General features: G+C 28.4%; 1 protein-coding gene and 1 pseudogene across 3 annotated transcripts; one reads left to right on the top strand and one right to left on the bottom strand.

The window, feature by feature from the left end:
* The first annotated feature begins 2,398 nt into the window (after positions 1-2,398).
* Positions 2,399-22,365, top strand: LOC132944284 (proline dehydrogenase 1, mitochondrial). Of its 3 annotated transcripts, none has more exons than XM_061013545.1 (11): positions 2,402-3,533; positions 5,884-6,092; positions 10,630-10,682; positions 13,593-13,763; positions 18,438-18,502; positions 19,667-19,842; positions 19,913-20,087; positions 20,163-20,405; positions 20,648-20,847; positions 21,238-21,326; positions 21,406-22,365. In XM_061013545.1, exons 1-11 carry the CDS (start codon positions 3,210-3,212, stop codon positions 21,609-21,611), a joined length of 1,911 nt encoding a protein of 636 aa, XP_060869528.1. In that variant the 5' UTR covers positions 2,402-3,209; the 3' UTR covers positions 21,612-22,365. The 3 variants fall into 3 exon arrangements, with proteins under 3 accessions (XP_060869530.1, XP_060869528.1, XP_060869529.1); XM_061013546.1 differs by having other exon boundaries at positions 2,403-3,533; positions 13,605-13,763; XM_061013547.1 differs by lacking the exons at positions 21,238-21,326; positions 21,406-22,365 and adding an exon at positions 21,029-21,231 and having other exon boundaries at positions 2,399-3,533.
* On the bottom strand, positions 16,064-17,057 carry LOC132944649 (uncharacterized; annotated as a pseudogene).
* Positions 22,366-24,097: the final 1,732 nt, after the last annotated feature.

The raw sequence follows: 24,097 nt of genomic DNA, 5'->3' as shown, positions 1-24,097 counted from the left end.
CATGTCACAAAAATACTTTATAATTACCTAATAGGATAGCGAGACAAAAAATGTAAAAAGGAAAATATTTTGACAAATTTTTGCAGATGCCCTTGATTCTTGAACGAAATTCCTAGGCATTTCATTTAAGTAATGTAAAGGGTGACAATATCATAAAAAAAACTAAGATCCAACAAAATTGCTTTTATTAAATATGTAACAGAAAATAGATTTACAATGTATAGAAACAATGTAGGTTAGGTATATATAATATATATAATATAGGTCTTGTAGTATAATTTTATCATCAGTAAAAATAGTTTGTTAATATAAACTAAGTAATAACAATTAAAAATTACTATTATTTCACATTTGGAAGGGATAGAATGTCACCCACTTGCAGTTTGCACCCCCTAATGGGCTCCCTTGTTTTAAACTGCTTATATGGTATAACTGAGTTATATCCTGCATGCCTTATTCTATAGCGCAGTTGGGCTTATTTTGCGTATTTAGAAAAGCTAGATGCGCACTTAATAATCAATTTTTGCGTAATTGATTTAAATTTTAAGTTAATTTATTGTTATAAATAAAACAAGGCAATCAAAATAGTAGTTATGTAGTAACAAAGTAGAAACTTTGGCTAATTTGTTGCAAGACCGCATAGATATTGATGAATATTTTGTTAGTACTATTAAACCTGTTTCTAACCTTGATTGCAATGCTAAGATCAGAAATGTATTTGACGTTTTGGGTAAGGATTTAGATTTAGCTGACCTAAATATGGAGTATACAGATTGAATGGAACATAATAGATTAGAAGAGTTACGAGTCGTAACTTACGACAAATGCCATTGCCTAAATTATTGGAATATTTATCTGGGTCCAACGAGCTTAAAAATATTAGTATTTTACTTGCTCGTGTTATAGCTGCAAAACCTCACGGCGCTGACGTTGAACTATTAATAAGTAAAAGCAATATTCTTAAATCAATAAATCGTCAAAGTTTGCATGTTGAAACAGAAAATGAATATCTTTTTATTAATTTTACCATGCCTGCTCTTCAAAATGTTGACCCAAGACCAGCAATTCAAATATGGTTAAATCAAAATAAACGCTGCATTAAAGACACACCCAAAGCCAAAGAACAAGAATAGTTTAGTGGGATATTTATGGAAGCAACAAAAAGAAAATCTGAAGAGCAAACAAAGACTTGAAAAAAGAATGTTTTAATATTGTGTTTTGTACATAAATATTATGAAAAAAGTAAAGTGGACACTAATTTAAATAAAATATTTTAAACGTAAATGTTTATTTTATTTCTTTGTAATAACTAATAGGTTAAATTTTAAATTATGCCACCTTAATGCTAAAAATGTTATCATTTTTAACTATAATTTTATATTATAGTTCTATTTGTATAGGCTTATTTAAAAAAAAAATGCGCAGTTGATAAAAATCCTTAGAATAAGCTCCGATACCCTGTTCCAAAAGAGAAGACGCCAGGCGGCCAAGGGAAAATCCGGTTTTGCTACGTAAATCTATAATCCGCGCAACGAAAGAAGGAACCCGTGTCGCCACCGAAACACGTTCGATTCCGCCCATCGCCACGTATTTGACGTACACTACGTAAATGGCACAAAGTGTGGGGATGCCTACTGCCTAGTCTGCATGCGCGAAACGGGATCCTTTTCTCGTGGTGCGGGTGTCTGCTCTTTTGGAACTGGGTATAGACAATAGACATAATATTAAAAAAGTACTGCCGATCGCATGTGCCGTAGCCTCCCCTTGTTTTAGGTGTTGAATCGGCAATATTAATTTAAACAATATAATATGTACCTATATTGGTTCTGATTTCTACAAAATGTTGTCATAAACTCATATTATGGTTTTATTTCATTTTTGATATTATTGATAATATGAAGATTGAAAACTACAATGGGAATGGAGTGTGTAAGACCACAACCACCCACATGTTATATTTAAATATAAAACTCTAACACCTCCACCCTATAAAATCCTAGATACGCGCCTGCCAGTCGATATAGTCCAAATTAGCAATAGCCAAAAATATTACCAATAGTCAATAAATAGCGTCGCGTACTCGCGACTCGCGTCACCGGTGGGCGGCGGACGGGGATGTCTGATGTGGCCAAACGGGATAAAAACAATGGTCAATGAAAATTGGAAACTAATAAAAATTAAAAAGGAAAAATGTGCCAAACCGCCCGAACCAAACGTCGCACGTCGGCGGTTTCTACCGCAGTGGCGCAGTGTCACCGGCGCCAGCATTATTACGGCGCGCCAGTCGCAATTCGGCGGCGTCTGTGCGGGCGGCACTGGGTCAAAATTAAATTTCGCGACTGGCGCTCTTGCGTGTACGCCGCTTTTACTAACACACACAAGTCACAAACACGTCTCGTCGTGGTGGTGAGTGGTGGTCGGTACTCTGTGGTGCCGTGGAGGTTTGTCGTCGAAGGTTGCATGTTGACATTGTATTATTTTATTATTATATTATCGCACGTAGAGTCGTGACAGTGTGGCACTCGTTACTGCTTCGTCCCTGTAATCTTTAACCCGTTCGGCGCTCACCCGACACCAACACATTACACGTGTATTATAATAATTAATAATAATAATATCTGCTCGCTGAACGTGTAGCGGTCACCGACGTCGTGTTCCCCGCGCACTGTTTCAACTTAGTACTTACAGCTCGACCGGGCCTACGCGCTCTCAGTTTCTCACGTCGACAGTTTTCTAATTTAGTTTCCTCAGCTGTTCCCCACCCCGTTGTACGCTCGACCAAAAAACTAACGTCGCGAGTCGGATAGCGCGCGCGCGCGTCAACGTCGACGTCTTGTTTTTGTGCGAGTTTCGCGGGTGTGTGTGTGTGTGTGTGTGTCGTGTTTTAGTGTGTGTGTGTGTTTGTGTGTTTTGCGCTATAGCCGGCGGGCGGGAACTAGAGTGTGCGTGTGAGAGCGCGCGTCTGTGTGTTGGAGCGACTGCGTATGCGAGTGCGTGCGTGCGGACGACCCAAAGGAACCAACCGGCGGCCGCAGTCGACGGGACCACACGAACGGCACTCATAAGTATATTCAGCTCCGTGACGGTTTCGTGCTGTGGAATTGGGTCGGTTGGCGGAAATACGTTGGCATTCTAATCGCGCCGTGAACGATATTGTAATACAGACAAGTACACACACCCGAGGAACGACCCAATCGAGTGTCCGTTAAATGGCTTTTCTGAAAATATCCACATCCCGTAAGTGCAGTCAAATATTATTGCAAGAGCCGTTCAGGAACGACGTGTACGCTCGACTTGTGCGGTCTCTGACATCTACTGCTAATGGACCCGCAGAACAGCACCAGCAGCGCAGGAACAGCAGCGCGGTGTCCGGCCCGTCAGCCGTCGACACGAAGCCCAAATTCGATCCACTGGACACATCATTCGCCAACCCGGAGGCCACGTTCAAGAGCAAGACCACCTGGGAGATATTTAGAGCTTACATAGTTTACCAGCTATGCTCGTCCAGTTACCTCGTCGAGAACAACATGCAGGTAAACATGTCACTTCAACTCGATCCGTAACTAGAATAGCGCTAAACACATGTATGTACTTGGATATTGTCACTCTAGGAGTCGTAAGTGCATGTGCTGCATGCTCACGAAACATTTCTGTATGGTGGCTGATGGTTTATGCAATCTGTAGATAAGCACTTGATGTACCTACCTACCCTCTTGTCACTTGTGTACATTCAAGTGTATGCTTATCTTTTGATGTTATAGTTTTAAACTTAAAATCGTTGAACTAATTTGTATAATGATTTTAGTCCACAACTCATAGGTAGGTACATTTAGAGTAGGTAATGAAATACAATTTATGTATGCAAATTAATGTTTTGATACCTACCCACCTACCTGCTGTTTAAAAATTAGTTATTACCATACACAACTTTGCACATATTTTACTTGATTTAAACATGCTTGTAACTGTAACCTAGGTATATTCATTAGGAACCTAATCAATACTTACATTCAATTTTAGTATTTATATTTATCTACATAATAAGTATGTATTTTCTAAAGATATACTACATTTGTTACTTATTTGATTTTTAAGTTGAAAAATCAATATGATTTTTGTCTGGTAAATTATTTACTTGAAGTTAACATGCTTGTTTTCTACCTCTTTTAAATCTTTTTTATATTTCTAATCTATTATTGATATTAAGGTACAATTTATGAAGTCTACATTTGTATTGATTTAATTTATGTTAAAGGTTATCTAGATAATAATTAAAAAAATTAAGTTACAGATCAATTGGTCAATTATCATGTGTTATATTAATTACATATTATTTTTTTGTTCTCATATAATAGATTCTAATTAAAAAAAAATTGATAATATTACTACTATGAGTCACCATATTTAAAAATATATTCTCTGTATTTACTATGAACAATATGGCTGGCTAGCTGGCTGACCCATGTATCGAATTCGTGAAAAATTATAAATCAGTCTACACGTCACATTTGGCATATGTCAGAGGATATCTACGTATATTATAGATGATTTGCCACTTAATGTTAAAAATTGTTTAGGCATCTATTACAGATTATAGGAAAGGTTACCTACCTAGATTAAAAATAAAAGCTGTATTATAGATACCTATGTTATGAATGGACCCATTATTCCAATTGTACCTACTTCATTGGTTTTAATTTTAAAATGTAAGTTAGGCAGTTTATTTACCATATTTAGCACACTATGTTATGTTGATTTAACTGAGATTAGTCCATTATCAAGATCATCACATTTCTTCACCTATCACCATATTTATTAGGTATTAATATATTATGACATAAACATTGTTTAGTTTTAAGTTTTCACTTTGTATTTTCTATATTTACGATACTATTGTAATCATTATCAACATATTATATTATAATATAAATAAAATAAATAAATATGAAACCCTAAAATTATAAGATTTCAAAACTACAAAAACTACAACTGACAGATAAACAAAAATGTTAAATTATTCGGTTTATAGTTTGACGTTGGTTTAAGTAATAGGTACAACATATTCAATTTTCCTAGATATTTAAAATTATAAGTAATGATATTTACGAAATTGCCCTTGAAAACGCTATGATTATTGTCAAATTAAAATAGAAGTATGATGAAACTAATTTTGTAACAAGCCTAGGTACTATTTCTATGTAATTTTAATCTCAATTTTAATACAAAAATGCATGTTAAATACATAATAAAATATATTATTATATATGTAGGTATTGTTATTTGAAGGTATTACCATTATAATTTAATACATTGTTTAATAAGTACTTAAAATAAATAAATAAAAATGTTTTTTAAACTAAAAGTGTATACATTTATATTTACATTATAAAAATATACTAGTTTGTTGAATATATTTATTTTTATCATGATCATATTACAGTTATAATAAAGATTGGTGTTGGCCTAGCCAGGGCTGTGAAGAACACTGCAGAAGCTTTAAGCTTAATTTTATGTAGTAACACTTATGTGTTAGTGAACTAGGATTAGGGTTTGTATTGAAACATATTTCACTATTTAGGTACTCAAATGAAGATTTTATGAAACTAAAAAATTTTAAATTTCAACTCTAAATTAATAAAGGTACATTTTTAAATAAATTTGAGATAACTGGGATAGTTTGGTAGTAGAGAAGGCAAAAATATATTGCTGCACAACTTTATATGAATGTGATATTACATTACTTTTCAATATCCTTGTGTCTATAACTGGGATAACGTCCTACCCATTAAATTGACCCAAACGTTGACCCTTCAATGTTGCTTAAACAATTTCTACTGTTTCAACTTCTTCTCTATTATTTATTTATTTTATAACTTTTTTTAGCTCATGAAACTTTGCAAAGCAGTTTTTGGTGAAAAATTATTCACGGTAATGATGAAAATGACATTTTATGGTCATTTTGTTGCGGGAGAAGATCAATATCGTATTGTTCCTACTTTGAAACGCTTAAGATCTTTTGGTGTTAAACCAATTTTAGACTATTCTGTTGAAGAAGATATTAGTCAAGAAGAGGCAGAAAAACGTGAAGTTGAGTAAGTATGGTTTTATAACACTCAAGTATATTTTATTAAATTAGAAAATAAGATATTATTTACAAATATGATAGATTTAAAAACAAGTACAAATTATAATTATAATTATTTAGCCTGGATTATTGATGTATACAAAGTTGAGAGGGGATTGCAGGAAATATTATGGAGATATCAGATCTTCTATTTACTGTATCATATTTTGCCCTTATTTTGTTTAGCTTATCTACCATAGAATCCAAATATTACTTAAATCAGTGATGTTTCACATATTATAAATTTATTTTGTATTATGACTCAAAAAAATACCAATTTAATAATATTTTATCCTGGGCTAAATGTTTTCCAATTTCCTAAGACCCCTACATTATTTCTTACGATCTATAATAATCTTAATAGGTACTTATCTAAAAGATCTATTAACATTTTAACTGTGTTAACATTAAATTCTACTAATATAGCTTATTATTAACCATTTCCTTTTATTTAACTATGATTTAAGTTAATTTGATTTTATAATAAATGTGTGCATACTTTAAACCTAGTTATGATAATTTTTAAATTCTATTATTATACACTTATAACTAAATTAAAATAATAAAAAAAAATTAGGCAATGATGTACATTTGATAATAAGTTAATTTACTCTAAATCCTATAATGAACGAAACTAAATGTGAACTTGTCAAGCAAAACTGTTACACACTGCAATACGGAGACAACAAATGTATATGATGTGCAACTAAAGAACATAATATTTGAATCAAGTTTTATAGACATAACTCCAATTATGGATTAATGAAATCAATTTCATTTAGTATTTACTTCATAAGGAAAATATTATGTATAATATTTTTGTCCTTGTATAGAATTTATTGAAGCCAAGGACAAAATTATATGTATAGTGTACATAGGTCACCTTTTTACATGAGTACCTTTAATGTTTTTTTTTATGTAGCTAAAATGTATTAAATAATTGCACTAATTTTATTTGTTAGGTACTTAAGATCATTTTTTGTTCTCTATATCTGAGAAATAATAACTTATTCAAATAATAATAGTATAGGTAATATTATCTGTTGTAACAAAATTAATTATAGTTATTTTGTTTTACTTAAAATAATTAATATGGTCAATCTTTAAAAGCAATAGTAAATAATCAAATTGAAAAATCAAATTTGTTTAAGATCTTAGTTAAAATTGTATTTGCTTTATTTTTGCTACGCAAAACCTAAAGACTCACAGGGCCTCCGAGTTACACCAGCAGTTAGTTTAATACTTAATTATGTTACCAACTACGTAATTTATATGACGTGTTATTTCCTAACAAATCGGTACTATATTATATGAAACATAATTGTTTTTGAAACAGTGGCGATTGAATATTTGAATAGATTTATGGCATTTTTTAATACATATTTTTAAAAGGGTATTAAATTGTATTTTAGATTTTGAGAGGAACGATGAATGTATTGATTTTACAATGTGTGTTTATTTTTGTGTCTGTCATCAGGGTTTGGGACAGTAAAACTGCTTCGATTTTCTTCAACAGTATCTTGTTTGATGGGAAAGTGAATCTAGTTGGTGCATTCGGGAGGTCAAATTTTAAAATTTCTAATAGTTTTCAAAAGCCGGGAAAAACAACCTAAAAATTAAGGAAAAACTAGAATTTTTACGCAAAATCGGTTTTCCACAAAATCGATTTTGGTTTTTGGTGTAACTCTTAAACCAATGAACTTGTATACATGAAATTTTCACTGGTCGTTCATATTTGCATTTTCTATACACGATAAAATTTTCAAAATATTTTGATTTGTTTTGAATATTTTTAGTTTCCAATTTTATAAGTATTTTTTTCTTTGAATGTCAAGAAAACTTTGTTGAGTAAAAGTACTTGAAAATTTAATACAAGGTTCCTACTATATTGTTACATTGACATTTGAAAAATATTAAAAATCCTTAGTCACAGTTTTTTTTTATAAGCATTTAAAGTTCAAAAATTTACAAAATATTGAAAAATCACGAAAATTAGCAAATTATGTTGAAGACGTAAGATCTAAGAACTAAGAATTCATAAAAATTTTTCTTTTTAAATCTAAGATTTTAAAATGTTATACAAGATTCCTTATAAGATTATCTACCTTTATCGAGAGAAAAAATGTCTATAAGAAAGTCAAATTAACTTGTTATGATCGTTTGAAATTCAAATATTTACAACATTAGAAATTCACTTGATTTCTCATGTAGCGGTTTTCTTATTTTATTGTAATTTAAAAATGAATGACTGTAGATACTTGAAAATTTCACTGAATGTTTATATTGGCATTTTCTATACACCATACAATTTTGAAAATAATTTGACTCTTTTTGAGTTGTTTACGGACATTGTCAATTGTCAATTTTCTTAGTTTTTTTTTCTATAAATATCAATAAAATTTCATTTGTTGGGTAGGAAAGCGTGAAAATTTAATGCAAGGCTCCCAATATATTGTTACAATAGCAGTTGAAAAATATTAAAAAAATATATAGGCACAATTTTTTTTTATAAGCATAAGTTTGAATTTTGACAAAATTTAATAATTATTTTGTTAGAAATGTATAAAATTTTCAACTTTTATAGCTAAGGATTGAAAATTTAAAACAAGGTTCTATATAAATAGGTGAATTTATAAATTACTTTATTCACAATAATATCATCAAATAAACTTGGTAATATCATATGCTGACTGACCGTTTTCGCTCAGAATTGTTTTTCTTATACAATGATATTATATCATTTAACACCATCCATTACAAAGACCCACTTGTAATCTACTGTACAGCAGAGCGACATCCACTTACCCACCTTTTTAAAAGTAATTTTTCTTATTTTTAGAGCATTTTCATCAGTCATTACTATTAGGGCTAAAATTATACGGTCCTTTGAAGATAAAGTCAGATAAATTGTAATTTTTATGAACTATTACTTTACAGTATCCCTGAATATGCTTAAAATATCGCCTTAGTACAGACTACAGACTGTAATATGTATTTGACATAAGTTATTTGTCACTTGTACTTCGGTCCATCTTGTATGGCCAGATAATGTTTTACTGGTTGCATGATCGTGTATGTATCACAGACTTAAAACAAATAGAATTAATACAATAAATTAATTGTTATAGGCTCTTAATATGGCGGATTTGAATCAAGATATCGCATTATCAATTTTATAAAACTACTAATAAAGATTGAGTTAATTAAACTATTAAATGTTAAAAAATGTCAAAATTAAAATAGTAGAATATATATCATTAGAAATATGGAAACTTCACTCGATTCACCATATTTTACATAGCCTTGAATCTTGTTTCAAAATATTGAAATATCGTAAAATCCGATGTAAAAATACCTATAATATTCTTACCTTTTATCACCTATATGGCTATTTTTAATAGGTTTAACTTGCTCCATAATATCAAAGTTATCTACATAATATTGGTTCTTTTTATTATTGTAATAATGTGCTGAACTGGTTGACCTTGTATCATCGTATATTTTAATAACAATTTATATTAATAGTATTTAGAAAATAATTTAAAAAAAATCAAATCAATGTTTTTTGTGCATTTGAAATAGAAAATTAATTTTATAAATATACCTAGTCTTTTACCTATTCCGACATTTTCATGGGAGATTTTAAATACATTTGGATTTTTAGTTGAAAGTTTAAACTGTTAGGATGCATATTATTATGTTGTCCCTGTCTTACAATAGAAAATTTGTTTTCAGAAGTTTATGTAGTAACATTTAATATTAAAGCGAATTCGACTATACCAACTTACAGGTATTAATGTTAAGATCATCATTCTGTGTTTAATATAATTTATAAACTATCTGTACATATTATTATATTACATTTATTGAAAATATAAATAAGTTCCCAAAAACATCGAGTTAGTTAAAAATAGAAATATGTTTTAAAATCCCATTGATTTTGATTCGTCACAAAACACAAACATTTATTTCATTATTAATTGGCATGTACTTATTATTACCTCCACTATTATATTAAAATTTACAGAAACATTCAAAGATATATAATTAAATCTGCTTTAATACACGCTATTTGTTTTTCTAAATGTACTTAATTATAATATACTGGTTGGTCTGCATATATAGCATATATTATTATGTTAAATGCGCTTGCAGACAAAATTTGCGTGTAATAATATACACAATCTACCAGTAGGCTTAAGTCTTTATACTCAAAATTTCAATTTATAGTCAATAATATTGGTGTATATATTTAAGTCTGAAATATAGGTACTTATTTATTTATTTATTTAACTAAGGGGCAACTAGGGCATGCATATAAACATAAAACAATAATAAAATTGATACTTCAATAGTAATGATATTATACTAATATACAATATATTTTATTATTATAAGTATAATAATAGATATTATGATATTATGACATTATAATATTATAATAGTACAATAGCTATTATGGACCTACAGTATGGAATTTATTTATATTTAATATTTATTTTTAGATCAAGCATGTCAGAAATCGAAAAAAGAGACCAAGATGCTGCTCAAAAAGAAGGTAAACTTTTATGAATCAACTTTAATGGTTGTATGCAATTTATTTAACTGCTCGATTAATTAACTAGTTTCTTAACAAAATAATTAAATGGACTAATTTGTATTTAATACAGAAGTGTTACTAAATAAGCATAAGTTAATATTTTTTCCTTCCCGGGCAAATTGTGGCCAGATGCGGTGGAAATTCATTTTTTATTCTTAAATTTTTTGTCTCATGTAAAATTTGATTCAACTATAATTAATTATTATTTATTAATGCTATTGATATATTTTCACTTTACTTTTTTAATGTAGTAATCGTGCCGGATATACAGTTATTGTGTAGCTATTTCACGTAAAGTATACTATAGAGTACATGTTCATTTTAGGTTGGTCAATTGAGTTGATAAGTGGGTGTGTGGCCTTTTAAAATTTTAAATTGATGCATAAAGAATATATATTATACAGCAAGCTCAAAATACTTTGATAATAATATTGTAATATTGGTATATATCTTATAATATACAGGCAACATAGCAGAAAATAAAACTTCTAGCAAATTTGTATTATTGTTTATAGATTATGTTCTATGACATGCACAATGGTCTTATCCAAATTTTTATTTTAGCTGTTTTTAGTAAATATTATGTAAAATAATAAAATCAGTATTAGTTTTTAAATACAGATACTCTGAGAAAGTATTTAAAATAGATACTAGTCTAAAGAGTGTTATTTTTTTTTTATAGTGCCTATAATAATAATTAAACTAAAATAAATTTGTAAAATATTTGATTACTGTTTTTATGTCTAAAATTACTGTAAATTATAGTAAACGTCTGTAATCCCATAACAGTAAAAGTGTTTACGCCATCTAAGTAATTTTGAATAACCGATTTATAAATAAATGTAATCTCTATTAATAGTTAAGCTTATTATTTATAATGCAAAAAATAATAAGAAATTAACATCCGTTTATTAATTTTTATCTAAAATTCTATAGTCTATTTTATGACGTTATTTTATTTTATTGTACCTATTTTTAATTATTCAAAATAACAATTTACAAATCATTTATTATGAAAGATAAATATTACATTTGAAGGGAACGTACCTGGATACCTGCATGTTTTGTCTCCCTCTTACTAACATACACCAAAATGTGGGTTCAGCAGTTTCAATTTTATAAATAATTATAATGAATAGTCAATAGACCTATTGGTTATTATAAACTTTAAGCTAAGAATATTATTTTTCTTCTTTCTCGTTCGTGCTTACTTTATTTTATTTGTTAGCCAAGTTATTAGTATGTAAAATATGGGTGTTGACCAGTTGCCCCCAACCGAATGTACCAGTTGCCCTCACATGTTAATATATACACAATTACAATATATATATAGCCCGTAAAATAGGGGAGGTAAATATACAAATAATAAATAAAATTATTTAAAAAAATAAAAAACAATAGTATAAAATGATAGAAAAAAAATTCATATGCTTATAATAATTTCTAACAAAGTAATATGAAAAAGTCAATAAAATAATAAATATTATAATTATGTGGCATTCAATGTTATAATTTGTCAAAAAAAAAATACATTCTTTCGCTCCGCTCAGAATTTAAAAATAGTATGGGTAAAATAATAGAAAAAAAATTCATATTCAATAATATAATATTATAATGACCGAAAATTAAGTGAAACCATTTTCCAATTTCTGAATTTGGATCCATATAATCCGGCTTTAATCCTAATTGTTGTATGCGTTTCCACCATGACTGAGTTAGATGAAATCTGCACCTAATCAAATAGGCTATTATTATTATATACTACTATTTATTATTATTACAATTTTCATTTTATCTATACAATTTGTATAATATATTATTATATTTATTACAAAATACAATATCATAATATATAATTGCAAATGTCAAAATTTGATTTTATCATTTTATACTATTTTACTTTATTTTTATAAATAATTGTATTTAATTTTTGTATATTTACCTCCCTTATTTTAAGGGCTTTATATTGTAATCGTGTATATATTAACATATGAGGGCGACTGGTACATGCCCTAAAATATCAATATTTAAAAATGATCATAACTCGCTTAAAACTATTGTATAACGAGAATATACAGATAATGTTAGTTGAATTCATAATTTTATAACCTTAGATCATATACTATGGATACAGCCAGGCCCGTCGTTAAATATTTTTCGCCCTTAAGCGTGAACACTTTAATGTCGTTAATCTTCCCCGATAGTTATTTAATTTTGCCGCCTTCAATTTCTTTAAAATTGTATGCCGCCCTAAAGCTACACATGAATTACTTGTGCCCTAGCGATGGGCTAGCCGCTAGAGTCCACAGCGTATTATTTTGTTGCCGATATTAGCGACGAGTCTTCGAATTAGGTGATTGATGTGCGCATGCGTGGTGCTACTCGCATAATTATCCATAGGTCACTATCATAGAATTATTTTTAATCTTAGTTCGTGGTTAATTATATTATTATAGTAATTATTATATTATTATAATTATCAATAGGCATAATACTATTTTTTCAATTTAATATTATATTATTATATTTAAAACATAATATGGTGATTTGATAACAAATTATCTGGGGATAAAATTTATTAGTTGCGTGGCACATGCGCATATCAAACACGTAATTTTTTTGTATTGATTTAATATGCTGTTGCTCCATCCATAGTATATGATCTAAAATTATAATAGCTAGCAACGAAAAATTGGAACTACTGATAACAAATTTGCCATGATATCCGTTTGTTAAAACAAGAAAAACCATGCCGGTCCTGCTTCAAGGGGTTTTCTATTTTAACACTGCTATTTTAACTAATTGTGTGTTCGATTTGATTTGACTAACGCATGCATATTTGTGTTTGGGATGGTTCCTATTGGACAGGTTCTGTTTCAGCGGAAACAGTTGGAGGTTCTCTACCACAGTACCACGTGGATAAACAGTTCGCAGACAGGAGGTACAAGGTGCAGAGTGCTCGAACCTATTTCTACCTAAATGAAGCTACTTGTGAACGTAACATGGAAGTATTCACAAACTGCCTACATGCAGTAGCCGGTAAGATTAATAGAACATTTTAATTATTAATAAAGAATAATATACAAAATATAAAACCACATTATTGTATTAAATAAGTAGAAAATATTAAATTAAGACGTACGTAATAATATTATATTCGCAATAAATAAAATTAAGCATGATCTTAATATTTCTCATCAGATTATTTAAGATAATTTCTATACATGTTGCTACTTGTTTAAAAGTTGTTATAGCAAATAAATACATTTTTTATTCAAAATAACAATCAATTAAATTCCACTTGTTTAACTTAAATAAAAATATTTGTATTATGTTTTACTCAGAATATTGTCGATTATAAATGTCTAAAGTTGTATAATCACTACGTAGTCGTACTTACACTTCTAAGTTTTGTTTTGTGACCAAACCAATGCCTAATAATAGAATACTCATTAGTTGTTTGTCAGTCCTTCATTACGGTCAAGGAGCAATTCAGAAAACATTTTTCTTCTCAATTTACTGACCTATTTTGTGACAATAAAAAAACTTGTTTGATATTTTTGAAATGTTTTGCTTTTATTATAAATCCATTTTTTATAAAATTTAATCCATTGATAATATTATAAATTGTGGTATTACATTTATAAGTATATAACCATAATATATTAAATAGATCAATAGATTAGATCTATAATATAACTTATAAGCGTTGCATTGTTCATTTTAAATCACTTGAAAACAGATTTATGTAACATAATACATAATTATATTTCTTTATTAACCCTGATAACACTAAAATAGTCTTTAATTACAAAATTAGTTATCTGATATGCTTTATACATTTCTTGTAGTACGGTAAAATTATTATTTTCCATGCAAATTGTCTATTTAGATTAATAAAATGTGAAAGGAAGTAGGTATTGCCGGTATTAATTATTGATAGTTAATAAAGTGTAAATACCACCACTATAAATAAAAAAATTGATTCTTTTACTTATTCTAAATATGAAATCTTTACTGACAATTCTTTATAACTAGGTACAAACACAGAAAAAATCCAAATGGAATTACCGTAAACATTTTCTAATTCAAGTTGAATTGAATATATACAAATATACAATTGATTATATAATTATTATCAACAAATATGTTTTGTTAATACAGGTGTCATACATTTACAAACATTTAAACTTACAATGGGTACTAAATTACATGAATTTATGGTTCTGACCTGCATGCCTGACTGACATATTGTGTACACAATTCCGTTTTCATAATGATATTTCCTCTGCAGTTTTTACATTATTCACCCAATTATAAAAATCTATTGATGACTGTCATTTGAAATAATTGTTTATTCTATATGAAAAATTATTAATGCTTAAAAGTTATAACAGTATTTATTCTATCGTGTTGATTGTTTTAAACTTTTTCTGAATTAGAACATTTTTATAAATTATATATATAAGAATTTAAGTCTTAAGATGATATACGCGGTAAGCGCACTATTTGTTTTCTCTCTCTGATCTACGCACTTAACATATCAATTGGCGTTCACCAATTTTGTGTTGACGTGTTTCAATTTTTATATTAACATTGCCTATGAATATGTTAAATATTACAGTTTAAACATTTTCATATATCGCAGAACAATTGAAATATCGTATAAATCAAATGGGGGGAATTTTACCATCTTCTAGTTTGATTTACTCTGATATTAAAGCCTAACAACATTAGATTGTTTTGCTGAACTCAAATAGGTACCTACCAAATTTGTTATGTTGAGCGTGGGTCAGAGAAAGAAAACGAATGGTGTTGAGAGGACGTCGCACCCGCGTGTGTTGTCTCCGTCTTACATACGAACGACGCATTTTAAAATATTATTGTTTAACATAATCATAAATCACTTAAAAATTAAAATATAGTAAAAAGCCAACGATAGAACACAGATATTGTTGTTACTTAAAAGTTTTATTCATATAAGTCAATTCATTCTAATATCAAAATTAACAGCCCCCTATTGAAACTATAGCGAACAAAAATTTGCTACCATGTCGTACATGTGTAAGACGGAGACAACACAAACGGGTGCGACGTCCTCTTACAAACTGGCTTTTTACTTTCTTATATTTATAATTTATAAAAATATTCTACTTTAGAATACAAAATTGAAAATATGCTTTATCATTTAAATCGAAGTAAAAAATTAAGGTTATCTACTGGTTTTGATTACCTAGTGGCATATTATGCAGACTGTAGTTTAAGGTTTTGAAAAAAATTATCAATATTTAATTACTATTTAACATTTTTAAATGATTTTATTATTAAATGACATAAAATTAAAGTGACACTTTTAACCTTCGAGCCTTTCCGGTGTTAGCAAATGTGATGATCATCTGAAATGTCAATATCTCTATGAATAGATAATAATGCGAGTCTGACAAGTCTTGACTCTGAAGGTGAATTCCTCAGGTAGGTTTTTAGTCTTCTCAAAAAAGAAAAACTTCTTTCAGCAGTAGTTGCAGTTGGTACAGGTAGAACTGGTACTAACTTTAGGAGTTGATACATGTTTGGAAACATATTGCTGTCACGGGTTGTTAATGTTTTGATTGCATTTAATGGTCTGAATTTTGACCCAACTGTTTTTCACTTGGACTGCTATAATTTAAATTCTGCTTCAATAATATCTCGATACCCTGGTAAATCTTCTTCATAAAATTGAACAACAGGTTTTAAATATGAAAATGGGCTATCAACAGCTGATAATACATACTGTAAATGACTAGTATCTTTATGCGAGTTATTAAACGTTATTTTAATGAGCAAAGCAAATCATCTAAGTATGTCATAAATATTGTACGTCTGTAAAATTCTTCAGTATCATTAAAAGGCACATTATTTCGATTTTTGTTGTCTGCCACATATACGTTTTTTACGGCATTGTTTCATCAACATTCAACAAAACTGCAATACTTTTTACTCTCATAAATTTTATGAAACTCGGCATTTAAATTTTCTCTAATATCTTGAAGTTTCTTGGAGACTTCGGATATACTTTCAAATGCGTTTACTAAATCTTTATTCTTTGTTTGTCAGAAAAATAAGATAAGACTCAGACAAATTGTAAGTAAAACTCAATAATTTATTTGAAACATAGATAGCTACCAAGAAATTAAAATTGCAGATACTATTTAAAAAACTATGTGCTCGTTTCATTGATGATGCATTGGTGCTCATAACTCGAAAGCGGAGATTTGGTGAAATTACTGAGGGGCTGAGCTTACAATGCTCGTTTACATCTATAGGCACTAAATAGTTCGCTTCGATCCGCATTAATTCCAACAAGGAGTACAATTGTTATAAAAACTAAACAATTTTACCATCGACAACTGACAATTTCAAAAACAATTGGGTGCCTATTCGCGAACACTTTTAAATTATTCTAAACAGAAATTATTAAGTCATTAAATTAATTGAATTAGATCTTATTAAATATCTGCTCAAATATTCGTTAATAACAATTGTTAGTTAAACATAGTATATAACATAATATGATTTTCGTTAAAACCGGGATGGCGTGGTGCGATATGGATGACTGCTGATAAAAACTATTGAAAGTTAAGAGGATTGTATTATTCAAAGCGGTGATTTTCCGTCTTTGTCTAACACACGTGGAATATAGGAATTTAGACGCGTTTTCATTCCAACGTACCAATTGATTTATTTTAAAAATCAATACATTCATCGCTCTGCTCAAAATCTAAAATAAAATTAAATATTGAAGAAGTTAAAAACAAAAAATTTAAAATCTGGGAAAGTCAATCTTAAGTAGACTTGATGACAAATTAAAATCTATTTTTAGAATTCTTATCGCTTCACTATTTCAATCTGTACTTTGGAATGAAACACGTTTAAATTCCTATGTTCCACGGGTGTTAGACAGAGACAGAAAATCACCGCTTCCGATCCCCTATATATTAAATTTATGACCGTTCCTAGTTATTGAAAATACATACATTTTACAATAATATGTAACTTTGTAATTGTAAGAGCTAGGGGTGGGGGGGGGCCAAGAACTGTACTAAAAACTTTTTTGGGGGCTTAGTTGTTAGTTCCTTCAAACCACCTCACGATTTCTGCCTATGGTGGTACTTGTCTCAAGCATACAAGTCACCTAACCTTTTCCTATAAATAAAATAATATTTTTTAGTATTTACCTACAATATTATTTGTCAATTTGTATGATAAAAGTAAACTCTTGATTATAATATAGAGTGGCACGGCTACCGCGGATAAGCGAATTCCGCGGTTATTCCCCAAAATACTATTATTATATATTAAAAAAAGTTATATTATTTAAATAGTATAAGAAAATGAGATAAATACACGTATTTTTATTTAAACATTCATACAATATAACATTAACATATTTTATTTGTTCACATTTATTGTATATAAATATTATTTTTAGTAGTGTACTTAGTTCCGCGGAAAACCACGGATAATTTAGTTTAATGTACTGCACTTAATAAATAATAGTATTAGTAAAGCTAATTAATATAAAAATATTTTTTTATAGTTAAATATTTTAATTTCATAGTTTTATAATAATAAACTGGTTTTAAACTTGAAAAATGTTTACAAATTACATAATTACAATAACACTTATGATAGATTATTAAATTTAATAAAAATATTTATATTATTGTTTAGGTGCTACATATGGAACAGGAATTACAGCAATCAAATTAACAGCTCTTGGACGTCCTCAACTTTTGGTAAATTTTAGATTAAAATATATTATTTTTATTCAACATAATATTTATGAATTAAAGTAATAATTTAAATTATTAATCATTATAATTATTTTATGCAACTTTCACATAATGTTATGTATTTATTTCTACTTACTATCTATCTGACTTGTGTAAAAATGTTGCAATAAATGCTATATATAAGTATTCTTAGCAAAATATGTAGAAATTAACTAATGTCAAATACATTTGGTTGATTCTATAATTATTTACTTAATCGAAAACATGTTGTGTTATCTGAAAGGATAGAGCCAAAATATGTTATTTTTACTGTTGGTACAATCTAACAATAACACTGTATAAAAGTGGTTAGTAGTGATCTATTGATTACTTAATGGTTACTACTTACTACTAATTCTATAACAATTGTTATTATACATACTGACATCACAACACATTTTAATAATTCTAAATTCCTACTCTGCTTTCTCCAATTTAAGGACGAGGCCATAACTGAAATCAAGAAAATACGTGCAAATTTAATAAGCTAAGCAATACCTCTTATTGTAACCAAAATAAAATAAATAAATAAATCCCTATTCATTAACATAGACAACTTTGAACAATTTATAATATTTTTTACAATTTTAATCAATATTGACAACTTTTAAAGAAAAACTTAGTATTTAAAATAAAGTTTTATAAAGATTTTGTGTGTTGTCTTGGTTTTACAAACATATAGCAGAAAATTTTACATTCTCAATAATCCATTTTACTCTATTATGTTTTTAAAATTGACCTATTATAAAATTTATAGGTAAGATTATCATTTAGGGTATCTTCTAGGCTTTTATTGATATTTTAATTTACTAAAAAATTTGTTTAAAAATAACCAACATTGTAATTAAAATATATATTAAAGCCTCCACACTAGATTATAAGCTTACCATTAAAATTAATAATAGATCAATTTACTTTCTTTTAAAAATAGTATTGTAAAATGGAATATTGTGAATGTAAAATGTTGCTATGTTGTATATTTGCGAGGTGAAGACTATACATGTGGGTGTAGCATCCTCTTAAGACATTTTCTTACACATAATAGATACTAGAAAAACATATATCCTATTTCAATTATTAACAAATGGTAATACTTATTAGACTAAAAATATTTATTTGATATTACAGTTGCAATTGTCAGAGGTAATTATGAGAGCTCGTACATTAGCCAGTGAAATTATGGGTGGCAAAGGTAATGTAATTGGTCAGCATCTCACTCTTGAGGAGTTAGACAAACGTTTGTTCCAAGCTGGAATCAAGGATACAAAAAAATTTTTGGAAAAAGTCACCAAGGACAGCCAAGGGTAAAATTAATTTATAAGTTATAAATATTGGTTTTTATTTAAAACATTAAGATTTTTATTTTTTCTTTAGTGTTATTCATTTATTCCCGTGGAGTGGTTTGTTGGATGAAAATTCTGAACTAAGTGATTCTTTCCGTGTCCCTTGCTTAAAAGAAGGTCGTATGGTCAGACTATTATCTCAATTGTCTAAAAAAGAAGAGGAAATGTTCCGTAATATGGTTCATCGACTCAATACATTAGTTCAAGTAAGAAATACGATTTTGGTTAATTTATTAACCTTATCATAAGTTATAGAAACATTAATTATATTTTTTAAATAGACTGCTAAAGACTTAGACGTTCGTATAATGATTGATGCTGAACAAACATATTTTCAACCAGCTATATCTAGATTGACTCTTGAATTGATGCAAAAGTATAATACAGAAAAAGCTATTGTGTTTAACACATACCAATGTTACCTAAAAGAAACACTTAATGAAGTCAAGACTGATTTAAATCAAGCTAAGAGACAAAAATTCTTTTTTGGAGCTAAACTTGTGCGGGGTGCTTATATTGATCAGGTAGTTAATTTGTTTAAATTGTAGTGACACAAATTTGTATTTTTAATATAAAAACAAATTAAAAGTATATTCGTATTAATTAAATGTGCTTATTTATATCTTAATAATTGTTTTGAAGCAGGTTGGTGTTAATTCTAATAATAATAATTTAGAAAGGTTTATTATTTATTGTAAATGTTAAAAATTGGCTTGGCTAATATTGAATTATTTCAGTAGCATTAAAAATATGATTTATTTTACAGGAGAGGGCAAGAGCTGCAGCATTGGGATATGCTGATCCAACCAATCCATCATATGAAGCTACCACAGAAACTTATCATCAAACGCTGACTGAGTGTTTAACACGCATTAAGGTACTGAAAGATCAGGGTGACGTTTGCAGCAAGATTGGTATAATGGTTGCATCACATAATGAAGATACAGTACGCTTCGCATTATCACAGTGAGTAAAATTAACATTCCTAATATACATTTAAATATATTTATTTATGTCATTTTGACATTATGTCCAGTATTATAAGTGAACCTTTCAATGTTATACCTAAAATGTAATGCGGTAGGTAATAATCAAAACGGGGTTAGAAATGGTTAGGCTACGTTTGTTAATTTGATAAATTTTGCAGAGACACATAGAATAGTGTCTAAAAAAGCATTTCCAACGCCATCCAATACAAGTGCGATTACTGGAATAAAATGCAGAAATGGATATTACACAAAACAATAAAACAAAACAAAACAACAGTATTCATCATTTATGAAAACCACCACCAACATAATAATTTAAAATTTGTTTCATAAAACATTTTTCGTTTTTGTTTTCCTCGCTTATCAGAATGAAAGAAATTGGAATCTCACCTGAAGACAAAGTAATCTGCTTCGGACAGCTGCTTGGCATGTGCGACTTTATCACGTTCCCCTTGGGTATGTTACATAAATAATATTTTCATATACATTACTTTGTTGAGCATAAAAGTAATACAATGTTTGTTGAAATTGACAGGCCAAGCAGGATATTCGGCGTACAAGTATATACCATATGGCCCAGTCAACGAAGTGCTGCCATATCTGTCTCGCCGAGCAATGGAGAACAAGGGTGTGCTAAAGAAGTTGGTCAAGGAAAGAACATTACTGAGAAAAGAACTTTTCAGACGCATTCTGCGTGGACAATTCTTCTATAAACCTAATGGCAATTATACGCCAGTTTAATAACGACATATAAGCCTTAATATCATATAGTAAGCGCAAGTCTCTCTAATGGTATGCCGATTAGTCTTATGTTTTTACTATTCTCCCTCCAATATAAACTTAACTTTACCTAATTGTATGACCGATTAGATCTGAATAGCCTGTACTTTTCAGTATTACAAGCAATAATAGTTTGATTTATATTTCAGAATCTCATGTTACGTAAAGTCTAAACACATAAACTTGTACTTAAAAGTAATGGAAAAATATATTTATAAAATTCCATTTTCTTTCTTTTCATCCCAAATGAAACTTAAAGATAACCTACCAATATGTTCGTATAATTTATTAATCGGTTGACATTGAACTGCGCTTTTAAATTTATGCCGGCCTTTATTCGTAGAAGACAGTTAATTACTATAAATTATTACTGTTTATAAATAAAATTGTAAAAGTATAAATATATACATAAATTAATAGTTTGTTTCACATTTTTGTAAAAAAAAAAATGTTATGTTTTTTTATTTTATACAAAACATTTAGTTCTACGCTAATAATGATAATAATAATATTGAGCTACTGAAATATAAAGTCATAATGAGTTGTGCCTATATAAGTGATAATATGTTTTGTTAAATATTAATATTTATAGAAAATATTGTTGTCTTTTTTCAGCTGTAGTAATTATCATGAACCATAATACTAGTACGAATAAGAGTATTTATAATATTCAGAATTTGTCTAAAAATTGGACTATAAATGGTTATACATTTGATGTAACTTTTTTTCTTATTAGTACAATAATTATCCATAAGAGGACGCTACACCCGCATGTGTTGTCTCCGTCTTACAAATGTACAACATAGCTAAAACTGTTTTGCGCGGGAAAGAATTAAGAAAACTACAGTCAAACTAAGAAACAAGATTTTCAACATATAAAAAGAAGAGAGCTTTGGCTGTGCAACATTGTTTTTATTTTTTTGATATCATTTATATGAAAAAAGTTTTACAAGTTTGAAAAATACAAACAATAATGGTTTTTGAAATAGTAAGAACTTTTTCATATAAGTGATATCAAAAAAATAAAAACAACGTTGCACTGCCAAAGTTCTCCTTTTTATGTGGTGAAAATCTCGTTTCTTAGTGGCCTTCTCAGTTCTTTCCCACGCAAAAACAGTTTTTGTATGTTGTACATTTGTAAGACAGAGACAACACATGCGGGTATAGCGTCCTCTTAATAGATGGAAAATATTCACTCACAATTTTGAACTGTAATACATATTATACTATGTTTGTATTATGACATGTGTCAGGTTGTCATGTTAAGTATAAAATACTTAACTTGAAATTTACTTGTTGAACAATCTCATTATAAATTAATCACTATCATATACAATTATCAAAATATAAATTGTTATGGGAATGTTTTGTGAATGATGAATCATAATTTATGATTGATATAATTCTATAGATCGTAATATGTTAGATCTATTCATCATAACTTAGTACATAACGCCTTAACATTTCTAAAAAAAATGTTTTATACTGGGACATTTAGTTGTTAAATTTAATTTCATTATACTGATGAAAGGAAATGCAGGTACAGGTTATATTTTTTAAATGTATCCGAACCTTAAAAGAATACTAGGCTTTAGTTTTACTTTGCAAGATAATGGAGTAATGTGATATTAAATTTAAAAACAAACAAAAAAATTGTTTTTGAATGGAATTATTATTAAAACTTTTCTCGATTTCAAATAATTAATGTTTGATAGTTGTAGGTAGGTAATTGTTTTCCCTCACTCTTGAAAAATGACCGAATTTAACAGAATCTGCTTTAAAATATCTACAAAATAATTTTGTTTATATCATGGTCTAATCTATTAAAATGCAATGTATTAATCAAAAAATGACTATTAATCTTAATATAAGTCTAATTTTTTCACCTACAAATTGATTTAGGACAAAAATAACCTTGTAGGTTCTGGTTTAAAGAGATTAGTGTAACTGATCATGTAAATTAAATAAAATTGAATTAACATTTCAACTCTTCAATTTTATAAGTTATTTTTTTTTTAGTTCAGATGTCTGTTCTTCCTATACATATCAGCACCGCTGAGGAAAGTAGATCCTGGCCCATTAGCGCATATCAAAGTTGTACAAATTATTGATTTTAATAAACGATCCTGCATGGGGGTTAAGCCATGTGTAAAAACAGTTTAGCCCCCATGTAATGATACCATAAGGAAAAAAAAGAGATCTATTTATACTTTTATATTATTATAATTGATTGAGTTAATAATTAAACAATGACCAAAATATCTTAAATTTTATTTTTAATTTAAATTGTAATTTTTTTTCATATAAAAAAAATTCAATAGACTTAATATTGAACAAATCATTACAATTAAGTATTATACAATATATTATAGTAGTACTTACAATTACTTAAATTTATTTTCCAAATTGAAGCTTAATATATAAATCACATACCGTTTTATTAACAG

Source organism: Metopolophium dirhodum, chromosome 5, assembly GCF_019925205.1.
Source record: "Metopolophium dirhodum isolate CAU chromosome 5, ASM1992520v1, whole genome shotgun sequence".
NCBI classification, from domain to species: domain Eukaryota; kingdom Metazoa; phylum Arthropoda; class Insecta; order Hemiptera; family Aphididae; genus Metopolophium; species Metopolophium dirhodum.
This window is presented reverse-complemented; position numbering and strand designations above follow the sequence as displayed.

Coding starts and splice junctions, on each gene's coding strand:
- LOC132944284 (XM_061013545.1), top strand. CDS start 3,210: ATGGCTTTTCTGAAAATATCCACATCCCGTAAGTGCAGTCAAATATTA. Junction 13,764..18,437: donor CTGCCTACATGCAGTAGCCG/GTAAGATTAATA, acceptor ATTATTGTTTAG/GTGCTACATATGGAACAGGA. Junction 20,406..20,647: donor GGGGTGCTTATATTGATCAG/GTAGTTAATTTG, acceptor TTTATTTTACAG/GAGAGGGCAAGAGCTGCAGC.